This window comes from Galeopterus variegatus, unplaced genomic scaffold (assembly GCF_000696425.1).
Source record: "Galeopterus variegatus unplaced genomic scaffold, G_variegatus-3.0.2 Scaffold2789, whole genome shotgun sequence".
Classification (NCBI taxonomy): domain Eukaryota; kingdom Metazoa; phylum Chordata; class Mammalia; order Dermoptera; family Cynocephalidae; genus Galeopterus; species Galeopterus variegatus.
The window spans coordinates 178,882-197,824 of NW_007728900.1; the positions used below are offsets into that span (position 1 = coordinate 178,882).

At 36.8% G+C, this 18,943-nt stretch overlaps 1 protein-coding gene across 1 annotated transcript in view; it reads left to right on the forward strand.

Moving 5' to 3' along the window:
• The window catches only part of RFWD2 (ring finger and WD repeat domain 2, E3 ubiquitin protein ligase), a 227,116-nt gene that overhangs the window by 153,456 nt on the left and 54,717 nt on the right, over positions 1-18,943 (forward strand). The window contains exons 13-15 of the mRNA XM_008582996.1: positions 2,078-2,221; positions 3,206-3,314; positions 3,704-3,785. Coding sequence (XP_008581218.1) covers positions 2,078-2,221; positions 3,206-3,314; positions 3,704-3,785 — 335 coding nt within the window. The remainder of the gene's footprint in view (positions 1-2,077; positions 2,222-3,205; positions 3,315-3,703; positions 3,786-18,943) is intronic.

Consider the following 18,943-nt stretch of genomic DNA (forward strand, 5'->3'; position numbering starts at 1 on the left):
ATAAATCTATTACATTGCTATGCAGTCATATTTTATTTGAGGGAACATTTGCTGAATTGTGCTATAGTTGATGACACTTAACTGAGTGAATTTTTTTTTTAATTAATATAAAATTAAGGATTTAAAGTTGGAATGAAAAGGTTGGTTTTCTTAACACACATCTTAATGAGTGTTTTTAAGGGAAATATTGTGAATGTGTACTTATTTTTCTTACCCATCATCATTAGCTCAGCAAGCTTCTTACTAAGTTATTAGCTAATCATTAACTGTTCTGTAAAAGGATATGACAGATAATCCATAAATAAAAGTATGTCATGTAGGTATTTGTATTTGTTTGCTTTTAGAGAATGCTTGATGTATGCAGAGTACTAGTTAGGCATTTTGGGGGGAATAAGCACACATAAATAGATACAGAAGACACATTCATGCACATCGATATTACATTTTAAACCTTTAGCCTTTATACTTTGAGTTTTACACAAGAGCTTTGGTTTGTGATATAGCATAGTAATTATTAGTATCAACAGTGAAATCAGACTACCTGGTTTTTATATACCATCTCAGACACTTACAAGCTGGCTAACATTACTTCTAATCCTCATTTTTTTTTCACCTATAAAATGTGGATAGTAAGAATACTTACCTCACCGGGTTGTTATGAGAATTAAATGAGTTAATACATTCAAAGTGTTTAATAGTGAATAGTCAATTGTCTTAGTCTGTTTTCTGTTGATATCACAGAATACCACAGACTGGGTAATTTATAAAGAAAAGAAATTTTTTTCTTACAGTTTTGGAGGCTGGGAAGTCTAACTAAGGTTGGGGGGCCACATCTGGTGATGGCCTTGCTACTGCCTCTTAACATGGTGGAGGACATCACACAGCAAGAGGGCAAAAGTATGCCAGCTCAGGTGTCTCTTCCTCTTGTGAAGCCACCAGTCCCATGATGGGGGCTCTACCCTGGACACCTTATATAATCCTTATTACCTCCCAAAGACCCTACCTCCAAATACCATTAACAAATAAATTTGGGGATTAAGTTTCCAACACATAAAATTTGGGGGTCACCTTGAAACTGTAGTATCAATGGATGTTAGCTATTATTATATCATTAATTGTACATAAGTGAGAATTTTTATGTATTCTCTAGCCTTATGGCTAACTAGGAAGGACACTTAAATCATGTTAAGAAATAATGTATGGGATAACTCATTTCAACTTTTACTTTGATTAGGCCAGTTAGATTTCTGGCTGATTATGTAACAACAGCTTTGTTGAGGGTCCGGTTTAAGTTCTATAAAAGCGAATAAGATTTCGTGCCTTGCTTTGCTGTAGCTTATTTCGGAAGTTGTATGAAAAAGGTTACAAAAAACGGGGGTGAATTTCCTAAGTAACTCTAAACACACGGAGATTTTGGTTTTTTCTCTTGTTTGTTTGTGGTATAAAGAATGTATATTGGGGATTTATAATTCAGAGAGATCATGTTTGTTTGAGGGATTAGGAATGGATTTGGAAAAAAGTAATGATAGTTTAGTGGTTCTGTTTTTATGTGTATTCTGTCCCTTTGTTGTCCCCCCATTGCTTTAGTGATTCAGCTTGTATACTTATTCATTTATTAAAATAACATTAAATACTGTGAATCTCTATCATCTTCACAAAATGGTAGGAAGGGAAATAACTAGAATTTATGAAAAAATTAACTGGTAATTTTCTTTTGACATATTTTTGATGTATGAAGCCATTCAAACCATTAAATCTGATTTCACTAAATTGTAATATGGTTACTAGAGCTGAACTGAAAAACATATGAGGTATCTACGAACAAAAGTACAGCTATAAGCACAATTATGTAGATATTCACAGTTCTCTACCACTTATAATTTGATATATCTTGATGACTTAATCTGAACATGAAGCCTAGTACAATTTGAAGACATTTCAAATAGATCTCTTATCCTATAGCAGAATCACTTTAGATATAGAAAATACCAAATTCTGAAATATTATCATTGTAAATGTCACAAGAATAGCTAGGTAGTCTTACTGACCAACTATATACCTTTCTTCCCCATCTTAGTATTGAATTTGACCGGGATTGTGACTATTTTGCAATTGCTGGGGTTACAAAAAAAATCAAAGTCTATGAATATGGCACAGTCATCCAGGATGCAGTGGATATTCATTACCCTGAGAATGAAATGACTTGCAATTCCAAAATCAGGTAATTACTTTATTTTCTTGGCATGATGCAGTGTGTATATAACAATTGGTATATATATTTAGTATGAGGTTATTATTTCACCTTTCCTTGAGACTCATGACTCATTCTTGGTGAACGCTATAATTATACTGTGTATGTGGAGGATATATTGTTGACTTAAAACAGAATATCTTTCTTTTAGATATTGATTGCTTTCTTCTGTGGGATTCAGCATTTATTGTTTTTCTAATTACCAAATGAAAATCCTTCTTTCTTTCACTTATTCAAAGATCTTTGTTGGAGATGGTTGTTAGTAGAGTGTTGAATAAAGGATTACTATAGCCTCTGAGTAGTGTGTGAAGTCAGGAATTTTTTCCTTAACACGGACATAATCTCTAAATATTATAATTCTTTCTAGTTTTAAGAATTCTTTTCACAAGACCATTCTGCTTTTCACTGGAGGAACAGTAATTAAGTTTTGTGTATTAGGGTTATAATTCATGAGGAGTGCTTTTCAAACCTTAAATAACATTAAAAATGCAGGAATTGTGTACTACTTCTGATATTACCCCCCAAAAATCTCAGAGGAATTCTGAAATCTGCTTCCTTTTTTTTTCTTAAACAAGATTCCCAAGCTATTCTCATGAGAAATGGCATAAAAGGGAATGATAATAACTTATTTAGAATTTTGAACATTTTCAAAACAATCATCTTTGTAATTTTCTTATCGTGATGAATAACATATATAGTATGTACACATGTACATCCATTGTACAGATAGTGATCAGAGTTAAAAGTGGGTAAGGGTTGTTACTTGATAGTTTCAGTTTAGAAAATCCAGCAATTATTGGTATGTCTCTTCCCAGATGTGTTGTGAGCAGAATAATGATTGTAAAACTCATATAGACCATTTTTAAAAAATGCCTTTTTTTGTGACAACATTAAAAGTCGTTATATCCCATTGTTATTTATTTTAATGTACAGTAAGTTTTAACTATTTTTCAGCTGTATCAGTTGGAGTAGTTACCATAAGAACCTGTTAGCTAGCAGTGATTATGAAGGTACTGTTATCCTATGGGATGGATTCACAGGACAGAGGTCCAAGGTCTATCAGGTAAATAAGGATACTAGTTGTGCAAAAATCACAATTTTACTTTTTTAACAATCGTAGAGTTTCATGTACTTTATAATTACAGATTTTAAGTCTCTATTTAGTATTTTTTTATATGTGTGTAATACCTGTGTAATACCAAATGCTTTTCTGAAGCAATTTTTTAGACTTTTGTTTTTGTAGAATGCATCAAATGAAAAAGCAATGATTTTAGTAAATGTATATATAAAAAGTTTTGGAACTACTTTGCATTGACATCTTAGTTTGCTTTTCGTTTGTTTTCATAGCCTCTTTTCTTTAACCCATAGCAATATGGTATCAAAAATTTTTTTGCTTTTATTTTAAGATCTGTACTATATTCTGAGTCTACTTTGTCTTCCTTCTATATCTAGGAGCATGAGAAAAGGTGTTGGAGTGTTGACTTTAATTTGATGGATCCTAAACTCTTGGCTTCGGGTTCTGATGATGCAAAAGGTACTATTTGAATCTCTTTCTTGGCCCCCCCCCCAACACACACACCATGATTACACACACACACACACACACACACACCATGATTCCTTTTATTGTCAGAGATACAAACATTTATTGACTCATGGTAGTCCTTTGTGATTACTGCTTAATTATTCCAAAAATAATCTAAGCACAGAAATCTATTTCTCTTTTTGAATGAAAGAAAAATGAATGTACTGCATCTTCATTGTAGTGATGTTTTCTGGATTCATTCCATATAGTGACATTTAGAATTGCTGCTCTCTTATAAACAGGTACTTTAGATATATAGTACCATCAAGTGAGCCCTCTTTTTTTCCCCTGAAATATTTTAAAAGTCTCTGTTTTCTGCATTGTATTAAATTTCCAATGTGTACTCTCCCTTAATGAAGTTTGTCATATTTCTTTTTTTTTCTTGGTTATGAATATTCATGAGATACAGAGCTGATTGTCACCCCCTGTGCCCAAGATGTAAAGGCCAGATCCATACTGGCAGCATGCCCATTACCACAAATAGCATTGTACCCAGTGCCCCCCACCCAATAATCCCCAACCTCCCTCTCCCTCCCCCTTTCCCCCCCACTCCACTTCGTATCCCAAGGTATGTTCTCTCCCTCTGCAAGTCCAACACACCACTGTGGTCTTTCTTTCCTTCCTTCTTTCTCTCTTAGCTCCCAGTTATGAGTGAGTGCATGCAGTATTTATCCCTCTGTGCTTTCCTTATTTAACTCAACATAAGTTTCTCCAAGATCATCCATGTTGTTGCAAATGGGAGAATTTCATTCTTTTTTATGGCAGAGTAGTATTCCGTGGTATAAATATGTCTCACAGTTTCCTAATCCAGTCATCCATCTGTGGACATTCAGGTTGGTTCCATATCTTGGCTATTGTAAAGAGAGCTGCGATGAACATGGCAGTGCAGGTATCCCCTCGACATGATGATTTGCATTCCTTTGGGTATATACCCAGAAGTGGGATAGCTGGATCATATAGAAGATCTACCTATAGTTGTTTGAGAAACCTCCATATTGTCTTCCATAGTGGTTGTACAAATTTACAGTCCCTCCAACAGTAAAGGAGCGATCCCTTCTCCAAACACCCTTGCCAGCATTTGTTATACACCATCTTTTTGATTATAGCCATTTTAACTGGGTAGAGATGGTATCTCAGTGTAATTTTAATTTGAATTTCCCTGATGACTAGGGATGTTGAGCATTTGTTCATGTACCCGTTGGCCATTTGTATGTCTTCTTTTGAAAAATGTCTATTCGGCTCCTTTGCCCATTTTTTAATTGGGTTGTTTGTTTTTTTACTGTGTAATTGCTCAAATTTCTTGTATATTATGGATATTAATCCCTTGTCAGATGCATAGTAAGCAAAAATTGTCTCCCACTCTGTAGGTTGTTTCACTCTGTTGATTGTTTCCTTTGCTGTGCAGAAGCTTTTCAGTTTGATATAGCCCCATTTGTTTATTTTTTCTTTTGTTGCTTGTGTTTTGGGGCTCATGTTTGTAAAGTCTGTGTCCAGACCTAGTTCCTGAAGTGTTTCACGTACATTTTTCCTTTCTAATTTTATAGTTTCAGGTCTTATACTTAAGTCTTTACTCTGTTTTGAGTTGATTTTAGTGTATGGTGAGAGATGCATGTCTAGTTTCATTACTCTGTTTTGAGTTGATTTTAGTATATGGTGAGAGATACATGTCTAGTTTCATTCTTCTGCATATGGATATCCAATTTTCCCAGCACAACTTATTGAAGACGTAGTCTTTTCCAAAATGTAGGTTTTTGTTGCCTTTTTCCAATATCAGATGGCCATAAGTGTTGGGGTGATTTCTGGGTTCTCTATTCTGCTCCACTGGTCTGTCTATTTTTAAGCAGGTACCATGCTGTCGTTTTGGTTACAATAGCTTTGTAATATAATTTGAAGTCAGGTAGTGTTATGCCTCCAGCTTTATTTTTTTTGCTAAAGATTGCTTTGGCTGTTCGGGGTCTTGTTCCATACGAAAGTTAAGATTTTTTTTTTTCATTTCAGTGAAGAATGTCATTGGTATTTTCATGGGGATTGAATTGAATCTTTAGATCCCTTTGGGTAGCATAGACATTTTCATAATGTTAATTCTTCCAATCCAAGGGCATGGAATATCTTTCCATCTTTTTGTATCTTCCTTAATTTCTTTCAGTAGTGGTTTGTAGGTCTCATTGTAGGTCTCATTTCACCTCCTTGGTTAAATTGATCCAAAGGCATTTTATTTTTTTCATCACAATTGTGAATGGGCTGACTTTCTTTATTTCTCTTTCTGTTTGTTCATTATTTGAGTATATAAATAAAACTGATTCGGGGGCATTTATTTTGTATCCTGCAATATTACTGAAGTTATTAACCAGGTCTAGGAGTTTTTTGATGGTCTTTAGGTTTTCCTACATATAGTATCATGTCATCTGCAAATAGAGACAATTTGACTTCATGTTTTCCAATCTGGATGCCCTTTATTTCTTTCTCTTGCCTGACCACTCTGGCTAGTACTTCCAGTACTATGTTAAATAGAAGTGGTGAGAGTGGGCATCCTTGTCTTGTTCCTGTTCTTAAGGGAAAGGCCCTCAGTTTTTCCTCATTCAGAATGATACTGGCAGTGAGCTTGTCATAGATGGCTTTAGTTGTGTTGAGATACTTTCCGCCTATACCTAATTTGTTGAGAGTCTTTATCATGAAGGGATGTTGAATTTTGCCAAATGCTTTTTCAGCATTTATTGAGATAATCATGTGGTCTTCGTCCTTGAGTTTGTTGATGTGATGTATTACATTTATTTATTTATTTATTTTTTTTCATAAGATGACCGGTAAGGGGATCTTAACCCTTGACTTGGTGTTGTCAGCGCCACACTCAGCCAGTGAGCGAACCGGCCATCCCTATGTGGGATCCGAACCCGGGGCCTTGGTGTTATCAGCACCGCACTCTCCCGAGTGAGCCACGGGCCGGCCCGTATTACATTTATTGACTTTCATATGTTGAACTGTCCTTGAATGCATGGGATGAATTCAACTTGATCATGGTGTATAATTTTTTTAATGTATTGCTGTATTCTGATTGCTAATCCTTTTTGAGGATATTTGCATGTATGTTCATCAAGGATATTGGCCTGTCATTTTCTTTTTTTTTGTTGTGTCTTTATCTGGTTTTGGCATCAGAGTTATGTTGGCCTCATAGAATGAGTTTGGGAGAGTGGCTTCCATTTCAATTGTTTGGAATAGTTTGAGGAGAATTGGTATTAACTGCTCTTTGGAAGTTTGATAGAATTTAGGTGTAAAGCCATCCGGACCTGGAATTTTCTTTGTCGGAAGATTGCTAATTACTGCTTCAATCTTGTTGCTTGTTATTGGACTGTTCAGGTTTTCTGTCTCATCTTGGTTTAGTCTGGGTAGTTTGTATGTGTCTAGAAACTTATCTATATCTGGCAGATTTTCATATTTGTTGCCATACAGTAGTTTATAATAGTCTCTAATGATTCTTCTTATTTCTGTGATATCAGTTGTAATGTCTCCCTTTTCATTTCTGATTTTTGTTATTTGGGTCTTCTCTCTTATTTTTTCTGTTAACCTAGCTAATTGTTTGTCTGTCGTCTCAAAAAACCAACTTTTTGTTTCACTGATGTTTTCTATTGCTTTTTAGGTCTGTATTTCATTTAGCTCTTCTCTGATCTTAATTATTTCTTTGTGTCTACTACCTTCAGGTTTGGATTGTTGTTGTTTTTCAAGTTCTTTGAGACATTATGTTAGTTTGTTTACTTGAAGTCTCTACATTCTTTTGATGTAAGCATTTATTGCAATAAATTTGCCTCATAGTACTGCTTTTGCAGTATCCGACAGGTTTTGGTATGATGTGTCTTTATTTTCATTAGTTTCAAGAAATTTTTTGATTTTCTGTTTAAGTTCTTCTTGGACCCATAGGTTGTTCAACAGCCTATTGTTTAGTTTCCATGTATTTGTATATTTTCCAGAATTTTGCTTATTATTAATTTCCAGTTTTAGTCCATTGTGCTCTGACAAGATACTTTAAATGATTTCAATTTTTTAAAAATTTGCTGAGATTAGATTTGTGGCCTAATATGTGGTCTATCCTAGAGAATGTTCCATGGGCTGATGAGAAGAAAGTATATTCTTTAGTCGTTGGGTGAAATGTTCTGTATATATCTGCCAGGCCCAGTTGGTCTAAGGTGTGGATCAAATCCTGTGTCTCTTTGTTGATTTGCTTCCTGGAAGATCTATCCCATACTGAGAGAGAGGTGTTCAGATCACTTCACTTTTAGCCTGTGTGTGTCTCTATATGTGAGGTGGGTCTCTCAAAAACAGCATATACTTGGGTCTAGGTTTCTAATCCAGTCAGTCAGTCTGTGTCTTTTGAATGGAGAGTTTAATCCATTCACATTTAGAGTAGTTATTGACCAGTATTGTTTAATTCCTGTTACTTAATTGCTTTTTGTTTACACGATTTAAATATCTTTTGATCATTACTTCCTCTTTTATTTCTCTTCTGCAGCATTAGTTGGAAATTTGAGGTGGTGTGATTTTGCTTCTTTCTCTTTCTTGCTGGCATTTTTGTTTTATCAGTGGGTTTTGCTCTTTCTTGTGTATTTGTGACAGTGGTTATCATTATTCAGATTCCAGATAAAGGACTCCCTTTAGAACTTCTTGTAGGGCTGGATATATAGTGGTGAACTCCCACAACTTTTATTTTTCTGGGAAATATACTATTTCTCCCTCATTTCTGAAGGAGAGCCTTACTGGGTAAAGAATTCTTTGCTGGTAATTTTTTTCTTTTACTGTTTTGAATATATCCTTCCACTTTCTCCTGGCCTGTAAGGTTTCACTGGAGAAGTCTGCTGTTAGTCTGTTGGGAGTTCCCCTGTAGGTGACTTCACGCTTTTGTCTTGTGGCCTTTAGAATTTTCTCTTTGTCTTTGAGCTTTGCAAACTTAACTATAATGTGTCTTGAGGAAGAACTTTTTTTTTTTTCCACCAGTAAGGGGATTGCCACCGTCGGCATAGTGTGGTCTGCACCACACCACGCTCAGCCAGTGAGCACACTGGCCATCCCTATATAGGATCTGAACCTGCGGCCTTGGTGCTAGCAGCGCCGCACTCTCCTGAGTGAGCCACGGGGCTGGCCCTTGGGGAGGAACTTCTGGACTGAATCTGTTTGGGATCTTTTGAGCTTCCTGAATCTGAAAGTCTATATCTCCCCTACTGTGGGAAGTTTTCTGTTACTATTTCCTTGAATAAGTTTTCAGTACCTTTTCCTTTCACCTCCCCTTCTGGAATACCCACAATTAGGATGTTAGAGTGCTTGAGGTTGTCTGCTATCTCTCTTAAGTTTTCCTCATTATTTTTAATTGTCTTTTCCTTTTTTTGTCTACTTCGGTTATTTCAAAAAGACCATCTTCGAGATCTGAAATTTTTTCTTCTGCTTGCTCTACCCTGCTGCTCAAGCTCTCTGTTGTGTTTTTTATTTCACTGGGTGAATCTTTTGTTTCTAGGAATTCTGCTACACTCCTTCTTAAGGTATCAATCTCTTTGTAAATTTCCTCCTTCATATTCTGTATATTTTTTCTTGTTTCATTGTGTTCTGTAATTGAGTCTTCTTTTATCTCTTCAATTTTTCTTAAGATCATTGCTCTGAATTCTTTTTCAGACAGTTCCAGGATTCCCCTTTTCTATGGAGTCTGAAATTTGAGCATTACTGTATTCCTTCGGTGATGTCATATCTTCTGTTTATTTGTAGTTATAGTTTTTTTCATTGACATTTGGTCATTTGGTAGAAGGTTTGCTTCTTCTATTATACTGAGGTTGGGTATGAGGATAAAAGTTTCTTCCTCTATTTGCAGGCTTTACTGGTGACTCTTCTTATATGAGTGTAGTCAATTGAGCAGTAGGTTACCTGTAGAGTGGCCCTAACTGCTGCTGTGGTGGTGAATTGTCCTTGCGTGACAGTAGATGTGGTAGTTTTGGTTCTATTCCAGAATCTGTGGCCGTACAATGAGCCCCCAGCAATCCAACAATCTTCACTCACATTGTCAGCACCTACCATGGCTGCTGGCATTTCCTTCCACGTCCAAGTGAGGAGGGTCTGCCAGTGCCGCATGGGTCTCAGCTCACTTTTGCGGGAACTGCCATGACTGTGCACCACAACCAATGTTTCTTTCCTTCGCAGTGTAGATCACTGGGGATGTAGGAAGTTGTTCACACATTCAGGGAACCAGGCTTCTTCCATCTTTTGAAGCCACCATCTTCACCATGTGGCCTCCAAGTTTTCTCTAGGCCACAGGTGTGGACAAGCCTTGGTCTCCCTCCGTGTCCTCCTGAATGCTGTCAGCGTCCTCCTCTCAGTTGTTAAGGGTGGGGAATAGAGCCCGTACAACAAACTTGGCTAATGGGGTGGTCCCCACATGAACTGCACCAGCAACTAAAATTTATCATATTTCAAGGCAAAAATTCTATATCCTTTTTGCCAATTTAATTGACCTTTCTTTTCTATTTTTCTTGTATGTCCATCTTTTCTATTCAATCTTTTCTGTTATTCTTATTGACTTATTTTGGTCTGGTTTTTCTCACCATTAGATTTAAAAGCCCTGTTAACACATTTCTTTTATTTTAGAGTTAGTAACCTTAATTTTTTGCCCTTTTTCCCCTTTTTATGTGTAACTTCCAGACTAGTGGTTAAATAGGCAAGGATAGCTCTAGCCTTAGAAGCTTTTATTTCCCATCATTTTATGCTTTTCCCTTTGCCTTTTTTAATATTTCAAAGAAGTAAAATAATAGAGTATGCCCTATTCTGTAAAAGGGAAGCAAACCATATGACCCATGGTTTGGGGTCATAAAGTAGCAAGTTGTTTACCCACAGTATATATAGATTAGAATACCTTCCTTTTTAATTGTTCCAAGAAATTATCCTTGAATTTCTAAATTAGTTAGAGCACCATTTTACAATAGGTAATTCTATATCTGAATGCAAAGTTTCACTCATTAGTATGAAACATTCTGTTTCAGAATAAAATACTGGGGCATGTTTGGGGCATGTTCTATAAGTGTCAATTATGTCAAACTTCTTGATAGTATTTTACTGATTTTCTGTATTCTGGCTTATTTTTTTGGTCTCCATGTTTTGTTGATTATAAGACAGGAATGTTGAAGTCTTGTTTCTCCATTCAGTTATTATCTTTGTGGTTTTTTCCCCCTTATATTTTGAAACTCTGTTGTTAGGGACATAAACACATTTAGGATGTCTTCTTGGTGAATTGACTCTTTTATCAATACATAATATCAGTCTTTATCCCTATTAATATTCTTTCTTCTGCAGACTACTTTGTAAGGTACTCATCAAACTAGTAATCTCTTTTTCCTTTCCCCTGAGATTCTAATTACATTAATGTTAGACCTCATTTCTGTCTAACAGTCCTTGGACTCTGTCTTTTTCTTGTCAATATTTTTTTTTCTTCTTCAGATTGGGTAATTTCTGTTGTCTGTCTTCTAGTTCACTAACTCTTTCATCTGTCCATCTCCATTTTGCTAAAATTTTCATTTAGTTCTTTTTTATATAGTCTCTATACCTCTCTGAGCATTTCTATCTGTCTATTAATTTTAAACATGTTTATTTTTATCCCATGGAACATAGATAAACAACTAGTTGTTTTAAAATCTGTTTCATCTCAGATCCTAGGATCTTAGGATCCATCACCTACATCTTAAGATTGACCTGTATTGATGATATTTTCCTTTGGAAATTCTTTGTATTTTTCTGGGTTTTTATATGTTGAGTAATTTTTGGGTTGTGTCTTAGCCATTATCAATATTGTATTGTAAGACTTCGTATCCTGTTTAAATTTGCTGGGAAATGTTGCCCTTTTTTTGCCCCCCTTAAGTAGGCATACAGTTGGTTTAGATTTAGACTGTAAGTTCTAGCTTGTCCTCTTTGTGTGATTTTTCCATTGTCATTTTAGTTTTCAAATCCTTTGCTGTGTGCTACCTTGAGTCTGTCCAATGCATATGCTAATCAGAGGTTAGTATACAACTTGGGTGGCCTTTTCAAGTGTAGTTCAGTGCACAGAGCTTTGCTACACTGTTTTGTGTCCATCTTGCACATACAGATGGTCTCCAATTTATGATGGTTTGACCTATGATTTCTTGACTTTATAATGGTACAGAAATGATACACATTCAGTAGAAACCACACTTTGAATTTTGATCTTTTTTCAAGCTAGCAATATGCTGTTCAGTACTCTCTTGCAGTGCCGGGCCAAATCATCTAACATAAAATTTATTGTATAATAAAGCACTGAATATCGTGTAGTTTATTGAATACTCTACTGAATGTGTTCTGAGTACTTTTGAGGTAGGCTTGGGATAAGCTATGATCTTGTAGGTTAGGTGTATTAAATGCGTTTCGACTTGAAGATATTTTCTTTTTTTTTTCCTTTTTGTCTTTTTTCGTGTCCGGCAACGGATCGCAACCCTCAGTGTCGCGCCCGTACCGGACTGGGACCGGCAACGGGATCGCAACCCTCGGTGTTGCTCCCGCCCCTCGCTCAGCCAGTGAGCGGGAACCGGTCTGTACGTGGGATCCGAACCCTCGGCGGGAGCGCCACTGCACTTCCCAAGCGGCGCACTTATCCGTAATAACTTCGTATAGCATACATTATACGAAGTTATACGATGTAAATCATTGCAGTTGACGTTTAAGTGTTCTGCCTCTATCCATGTTTTCCCCCCTACAGTCTATTTGCAACCCAGCAAACAAGCTGACCCCTTTTAAATTAGATCAGATTAGGTCACTTTGTCCAAAACTCTCCAGTGGCTTCTCAGCTCACTCACCCAATGAGACCTGATGTTTATCTGATCTATTCTTTGCCATCACTCTGACCTCTTCTACTACATTTTTCCTCAAACGCTCCAGAAAAGCTTGCACTTGAGGGCCTCAGCACTTGTACTGCCATTATCCCAGAATATTTTTCCCACAAACTCCAATGGTTTGTTCCTTCATGTTGTCAGATCTTAGCTGAAACATCACCTTGTAAGTGAAGTCTAAATAAATTGCAAACCACTCCTTCCCTACTTTATTTTTCTTGTAGTCCTTATCAAGATATAGCACACTATTATTTATTTTTAATTTCTGTCTCCCCTGCTGAAATTTGAGCTTCATAAAAGTAGGGATTTTTGTCTACGAGGGTACTTCAAAAAGTTTGTGGGAAGATTCATATTATTTTTTAATTCTGTTTTTCCACCAATTTTTTAAAGAATCCTCTATTTTGCCTGTTTCCCACACATAAAATATTGTCTGGTACATAGTAAGCACTTATATCTTTATGAGTATATGAATGAATATGGTAAAGATGTAATGGAATTATTTTATACTTTATCCAGAATATAATGTGACAATTCCCTACAGATCATTTCTTAAAAAGAAGAGTAAAAGGGGACTATTGTCTTTCAGAAACCTAAACTTAGATAAATACAGTAATTAAAACTATAAAATATGTTATTCTTGTTGTAATAGGCAAAAAGTTAAAACATACTAGAGTCCAGAAGTAAAATGAAATATAAATCAGAATTTCATGTATGATAAAGCTAGTCGGTCCAGTACGGGCGCAACACTGAGGGTTGCGATCCGTTGCCGGCCACAAAAAAAGACAAAAAGGAAAAAAAAAAAACCCGCCTTAGATAGTAAATGTTTGTTGTTTAAGTCCCTAAGCTTTAGGGTAATTTGCTGTACATCAGTAGCTAGCTAATAATATAAGGACCATTGTCTCCCTTTGACCAAGTTTAGAAGAAAAGCTTATTTATGTTTGTTAATTAGTATTATCAAAATGCACATCTTTGGGTTTGATCTTTTATACTTTTTATAAAGGAATTTACTTATTTTTTAACTGCCACATATTGATTGTACATATTTATCGGGTACAAAGTTATATTTCAGTATATGTATACAATGTATGATAATCAAATCAGGATAATTAGCATATTAATCATTGTAAAACTTTATCATTTCTTTGTGATGAGAATATTTGATCTCCTCTCTTCTAGCGTTTTAAGAATACACAATAATTTATTATTGATTATAGATACCAGGCAGTACTGTACACAACTAGAATTTATTTTTCCTATCTAGCTGCAATTTTGTGCCCATGAACCAACCTCTCCCCACTACCCCTCTCCCTTCCCATTCCCATCCTCTAGTAACCACAATTCTACTCTTCTAAAAGCTCAACATATTTTTTTTTAGCTCCCACATATAAGAAAACATTGAGTATTTATCTTTCTGTATTTAACTTATTTCACTTAACATAATGTCTTTCATGCTCATCCATGTTACTGTGAATGACAGGTTTTCATTGGGTGATTTTGACAATACTTTGACAATAATATTTTGACAAAATTAACTCTTCTAATCCATGAGCATGGAATGTCTTTCTATTTTTTTGTGTCCTCTTTAATTTCTTTCATCAGTGTTTTGTAGTTTTCATTGAAGAGAGCTTTCACCTCCTTGGTTAAATTTATTCCTGGGATTTTGTTTGTTTCTTTTTGGTTTTTTTTGGGTAGCTATTTAAATAGATTGCTTTCTTGATTTCTTTTTCAGCTAATTCATTGTTTCAGCTGATTTTTACATATTAATTTTGTATCGTGCAACTTTACTGAATTTGTTTATCAACTCTAAGAGTTTTTGGTGGAGTCTTTAATTTTTTTTTTTTATATATATAAAATCATGTCATATGCAAACGGAGTCAATTTGACTTCCTCTTTTCCAATTTGGATACCCTTTATTTTTTTCTGTTGCCTAGTTGCTCTGGCTAGAACTACTACTACTGTGTTAAATAAGAATGGTGAGGGTGGCATCCTTGTCTTGTTCTTGTTTTTAGAGGAAAAGCTTTCAACATTTCCCCATTTAGTATGATATTAGCTGTGAGTTTGTCATACATGTACTTTATTGTGTTGAGATACTTTCCTTTTATACCTAATTTCTTGAGTGTTTTTATCATGAAGGAATGTTGAATTTTATCAAATGCTTTTTCTGCATCTTTAAAATGATCACATGGTTCTTGTCCTTTATTTTGTTGATATGATGTATCACATTTATTGATTTGTGAATGTTGAACCATCCTTTCATCCCTGGGATAAAACCCGCTTGATGACACTGTATAATCTTTTTAATGTTCTGTTGAATTCTGTGTACTAATATTTTGTTGACAATTTTTGCATTTATGTTCATCAGGTTATTGGACTGTTGTTTTCTCTTTTTGTTGTGTTCTACTCTGATTTTGGTATCAGGCTTTCTTCATTTTTTAAAATTCTTTTTTCTTTTTCTTTTTAGTCCACCTGGGTTGTTTCAAAAAGCCTGTCCTTAAGTTCAGAAATTCTTTCCTCTGCTTGATCTAGCCTGTTGCTTAAGCTCTCAGTTATATTTTTAAAATTTCATTTAATGGATTCTTTTAGTTCCAAGATTGCTGTTTTCTTCTTCTTTATGATATCTATTTCTTTGCTGAATTTCTACTTCAGATCATGAATTGTTTTTCTATTTTTGTTGTGTTGTCTATCTATATTCTCTTGCATCTTGCTGAGTTTCCTTAAGATTGTTACTTGGAATTCCTTTTCAGGCATTTCATAGATTTTTTTTTTTCCTTTGAGACTTGGTACGGGAGAATTATTGTATACCTTTGGGTTGTCATGTTTCCTTGTTTGTGTTTCTCATATCCCTACATTGATGTTTGGGCATCTGTAGGAACAGTTGCTTCTAATTTTCTGGAATAGCTTTTTGAAGGGATAGATTCTTTCCTGTAGATGTGTTCTATATTGTCAGTCAGATAGGATCTTTTACATTTGAGTCTGAGTGAGGGTAGTAATGTAGTCTTTATGGGATTTCTTCAACTGTCTTCAACACTGGAGTTGTCTGTGAGTGCCTCTGTGGCCTAGGCACTGTGGTACTTGGCAGCTCTTTGCTGGAGTGCGTGACAGTGGGCGGGCTTGTCGAGGAGGCAGGCAGGACCTGGAACTCCTGGGAGAAGTGCTAATGCACTCAGTGCTTCTTCAGCTGAAGTGATTAACCCTGAACCAGGTTGCTTGGGTTGCCATTGTACTTTCGGGATCTGGGAAATGTGTTGTGGCAATCAGCTGTTCCTCACCTGAAGTGAGCAGAGTTGCTGGGGTAATGGGAGGGACTGTGGACCCCTGGGAGAAGCACTGGGGTACTCTTGAGCTCCTCAGCTGGAGTGACTAACCCTGGGGTGAGGTCATTGGGGTGGGGCCAGGACTTTGGACTCCTGGGAGAGATGCTGTGTTGTACTGCAGATCCTCAGCTGGAAAAGGCAACACAGGGTGGGATCAGTGGGTTATGGTTGAGATCTGGGGCTCCTAGGAGAAGTGTTGGGGTTTTCTGAAGTTCCTTGGCTAGAGTAGGCAACCCTGTGTGGGCTCACTGGTGCCATGGCCAGAATTCTGTGCCCATGAGAGATATATTGGAGTGCTCTTCAGCTCCTCAGTTTAAATAGATGAGATTGCTGGCACCATGGCCAGAACCTTGGACTCTGAGAGAAACACTGAGGTGCTCAGCAGCTTTTCAGCTGAAGTGGGTAACTCTGGTTGGGGTCAAAGAGCCTTGAAGTGGGATCCTGTACCCCCCAGGAGAGGTGCTGGGGCTCTCTACAGCTTCTCAGCTGGATTTTGGAGTTCCTGGGTGGGGTCAATCTGGATGTCACTGGGATCTTAGATTCCCAAGAGAGACACTGCGGTGCCCTGCAACTCCTCAGATGGAGTGGGCTGCACTGGGAAAGGTCACTTGGGCTGTGGGCATGACCCAAATCCCAGGAGAGACACTGGGGTGCTCTACAGCTCCTCATATGGGTTGAGTTGCTCTGGGTAGGTCCATTGGATCTACAGATGGGACTCTGCACCCCCAGGAGAGGCGTTTGGGAGCTCCTCAGCTGGAATGGGTAGCTCTGGGCAGGTTCACCATAACTGCAGTGGGACTCTGTGCCCCTGGGAGAGGTGCACAAGCAATGGTGGTGGCTGAAGGCCCCAATTGGTTGGCTCTCAGGCTTTGGAGAATGTGAGCACTGGCTCCCTCTGTCTTGTCTTGGTAGTGGCCTCTACACTGTGCTAGACTGCCATTTCCCAGGGGTGCAGGGAACTATGTGGGTTTTGGGTGCCAGAGTCTTGGTTCGATGAGGGGGACTTAGGGATGTGGCGATGCCAGGACTGTTGGGCCCTAGGGCATAATGCACTCTGGTGTTGGCAGCCTGGGACCCAGGGGATGGGGTATTCAGTGTAAATTCCCTCTCTGGAATAATGCAGTTACGTGGGCTCTAAGCACCTCTCTAGACTGGGCTCATGGCCTGCAATGGCTTTACAATTCTCTTGTAGCTTTGATTACAGGCTTCCGTGGGAGAAGCATGAACTGTTGGATATTTTATACCCTTTCCCCACAGAAAGGAGTCTCTCTATGCTGCCGTCCTGAATTTCTGAGCCTCAGGGGGATTTCTTCGATATTTTGCTGAATTCTGGTGTTTTCTCCTGGGCACTCTGTTCAATGTGTTATTATCTGTTTGTTGTTTTGAACTTTTTTTGTGTCAGATGCGAGAGCTGGGCACCTTGTTAGCCGTTTTGAACTGCCTCCCATTTTTTGTACTTTTTGTAGAGGTATAAAACTGCACATTGTTCCTCAGATTTATGGTAGTTTTTGGTGAAATATAACTGTCCTTTTTACTCATATGGATAGATTTTTCTTTTCTGTGGGACCTACAAAGTAGTTCTGAAATGGGTCTAGGAATATAAGACCTAGACCCATTTACTCATACTTGCACATCCATTAAAGACTAGGTCTTTCTTACTGTGTCAAACTCCTGTGCCTGTTTCCTTTTTCTTTTATAATGAGTTCTTTGTTAGGATGCTTGGTAAAAATGGACATGCGGTGGGCCTTGTCTGAGAAACTCAGAAACATAAACCTTACACATTGGAACTAATTTCGACTTTATTATGGATACACAATGTGTTCTGTGTTTTTAGGAAAAATCATTTTCAGCAAAAAAATCTAGGGAATGACTAACCCAAATTTTACAGATTCTTAGATGAAAAACTTCATCGGTTCTATAGGGTAATCTGAATCTTTTAAATTTAGTATTTTTTAATTGAACTGAAGAATCTGGTGATAACTTAAAAAAGAAAAGAAAAGCTTTCCTTTACCTACTAATATTAAAGAAATAAACCTAATATAGAACAGTTAGTGTTAAGCAACGAATTTATTTCCTAAAGCCAACTATATAGTATTCAGGATGAGTATTTGATATGATTTTCCTGGCAATGACTCTTTCAGTTATTTACTGAGAGCCAAAAGAGGCCATTAAGTAGAATGTGTTTTGTTTGATTTAATCGCTTTAGCTCTTCACCTTGAAGGTGATATTTTCTTTTAAATTCACTTATACTTTCAAAAGGGATTTTTCATCAATAAATGTTGAGATTTGTATTTTTTGAAGTTAAGTGAAATTCTTACTACTATCCTTTTAAGGAGAAAGTAACAGCGTGCATGTCCTTACTGATATGTACAATGTCTCCTTATTTTTAGGACCATCTCATTTTTATTTGGCTTGGATAGTTTCAACATTGATTTCTTCTACACTTTCTCCAAAGTATTGTACTATTTTACCTTTTGGTCTCTGATGCCTTCTTAGGATATTAAGTAGATTTTAATTGATTTTAACATTATTTCATCGTACTTATTGTATTAGTTTCCTAAGGCTGTAATAATGAATTGTAACACAAACTGGCTGGCTTAGAATGACAGAAATTTGTTCTTTCACAGTTGTGAAGGCCAGAAGTTCAAAATCAAGTGTTGGCAGGGCCATTCTCCCTCTGAAGTCTCTGGGGAAGAATCATTGCTTGCCTACTTCTTAGTTCTGGTTGTTGCTAGCCATCATTAGCATTTCTTGGCACATTGTAGCTGCATCACTCCACACATGGCTTTCTTGGGTGCTTCAAGAAGTCATGGAAATAGTATTATCTTTCAATTCTGTTTTTCCTCAAACTTTTTGAAGTACCCTCAAATCTCTATCTAAATCTCCCTCTCCTTATAAAGACACCAGCTAATGGATTTAGGGCCCATCCTAA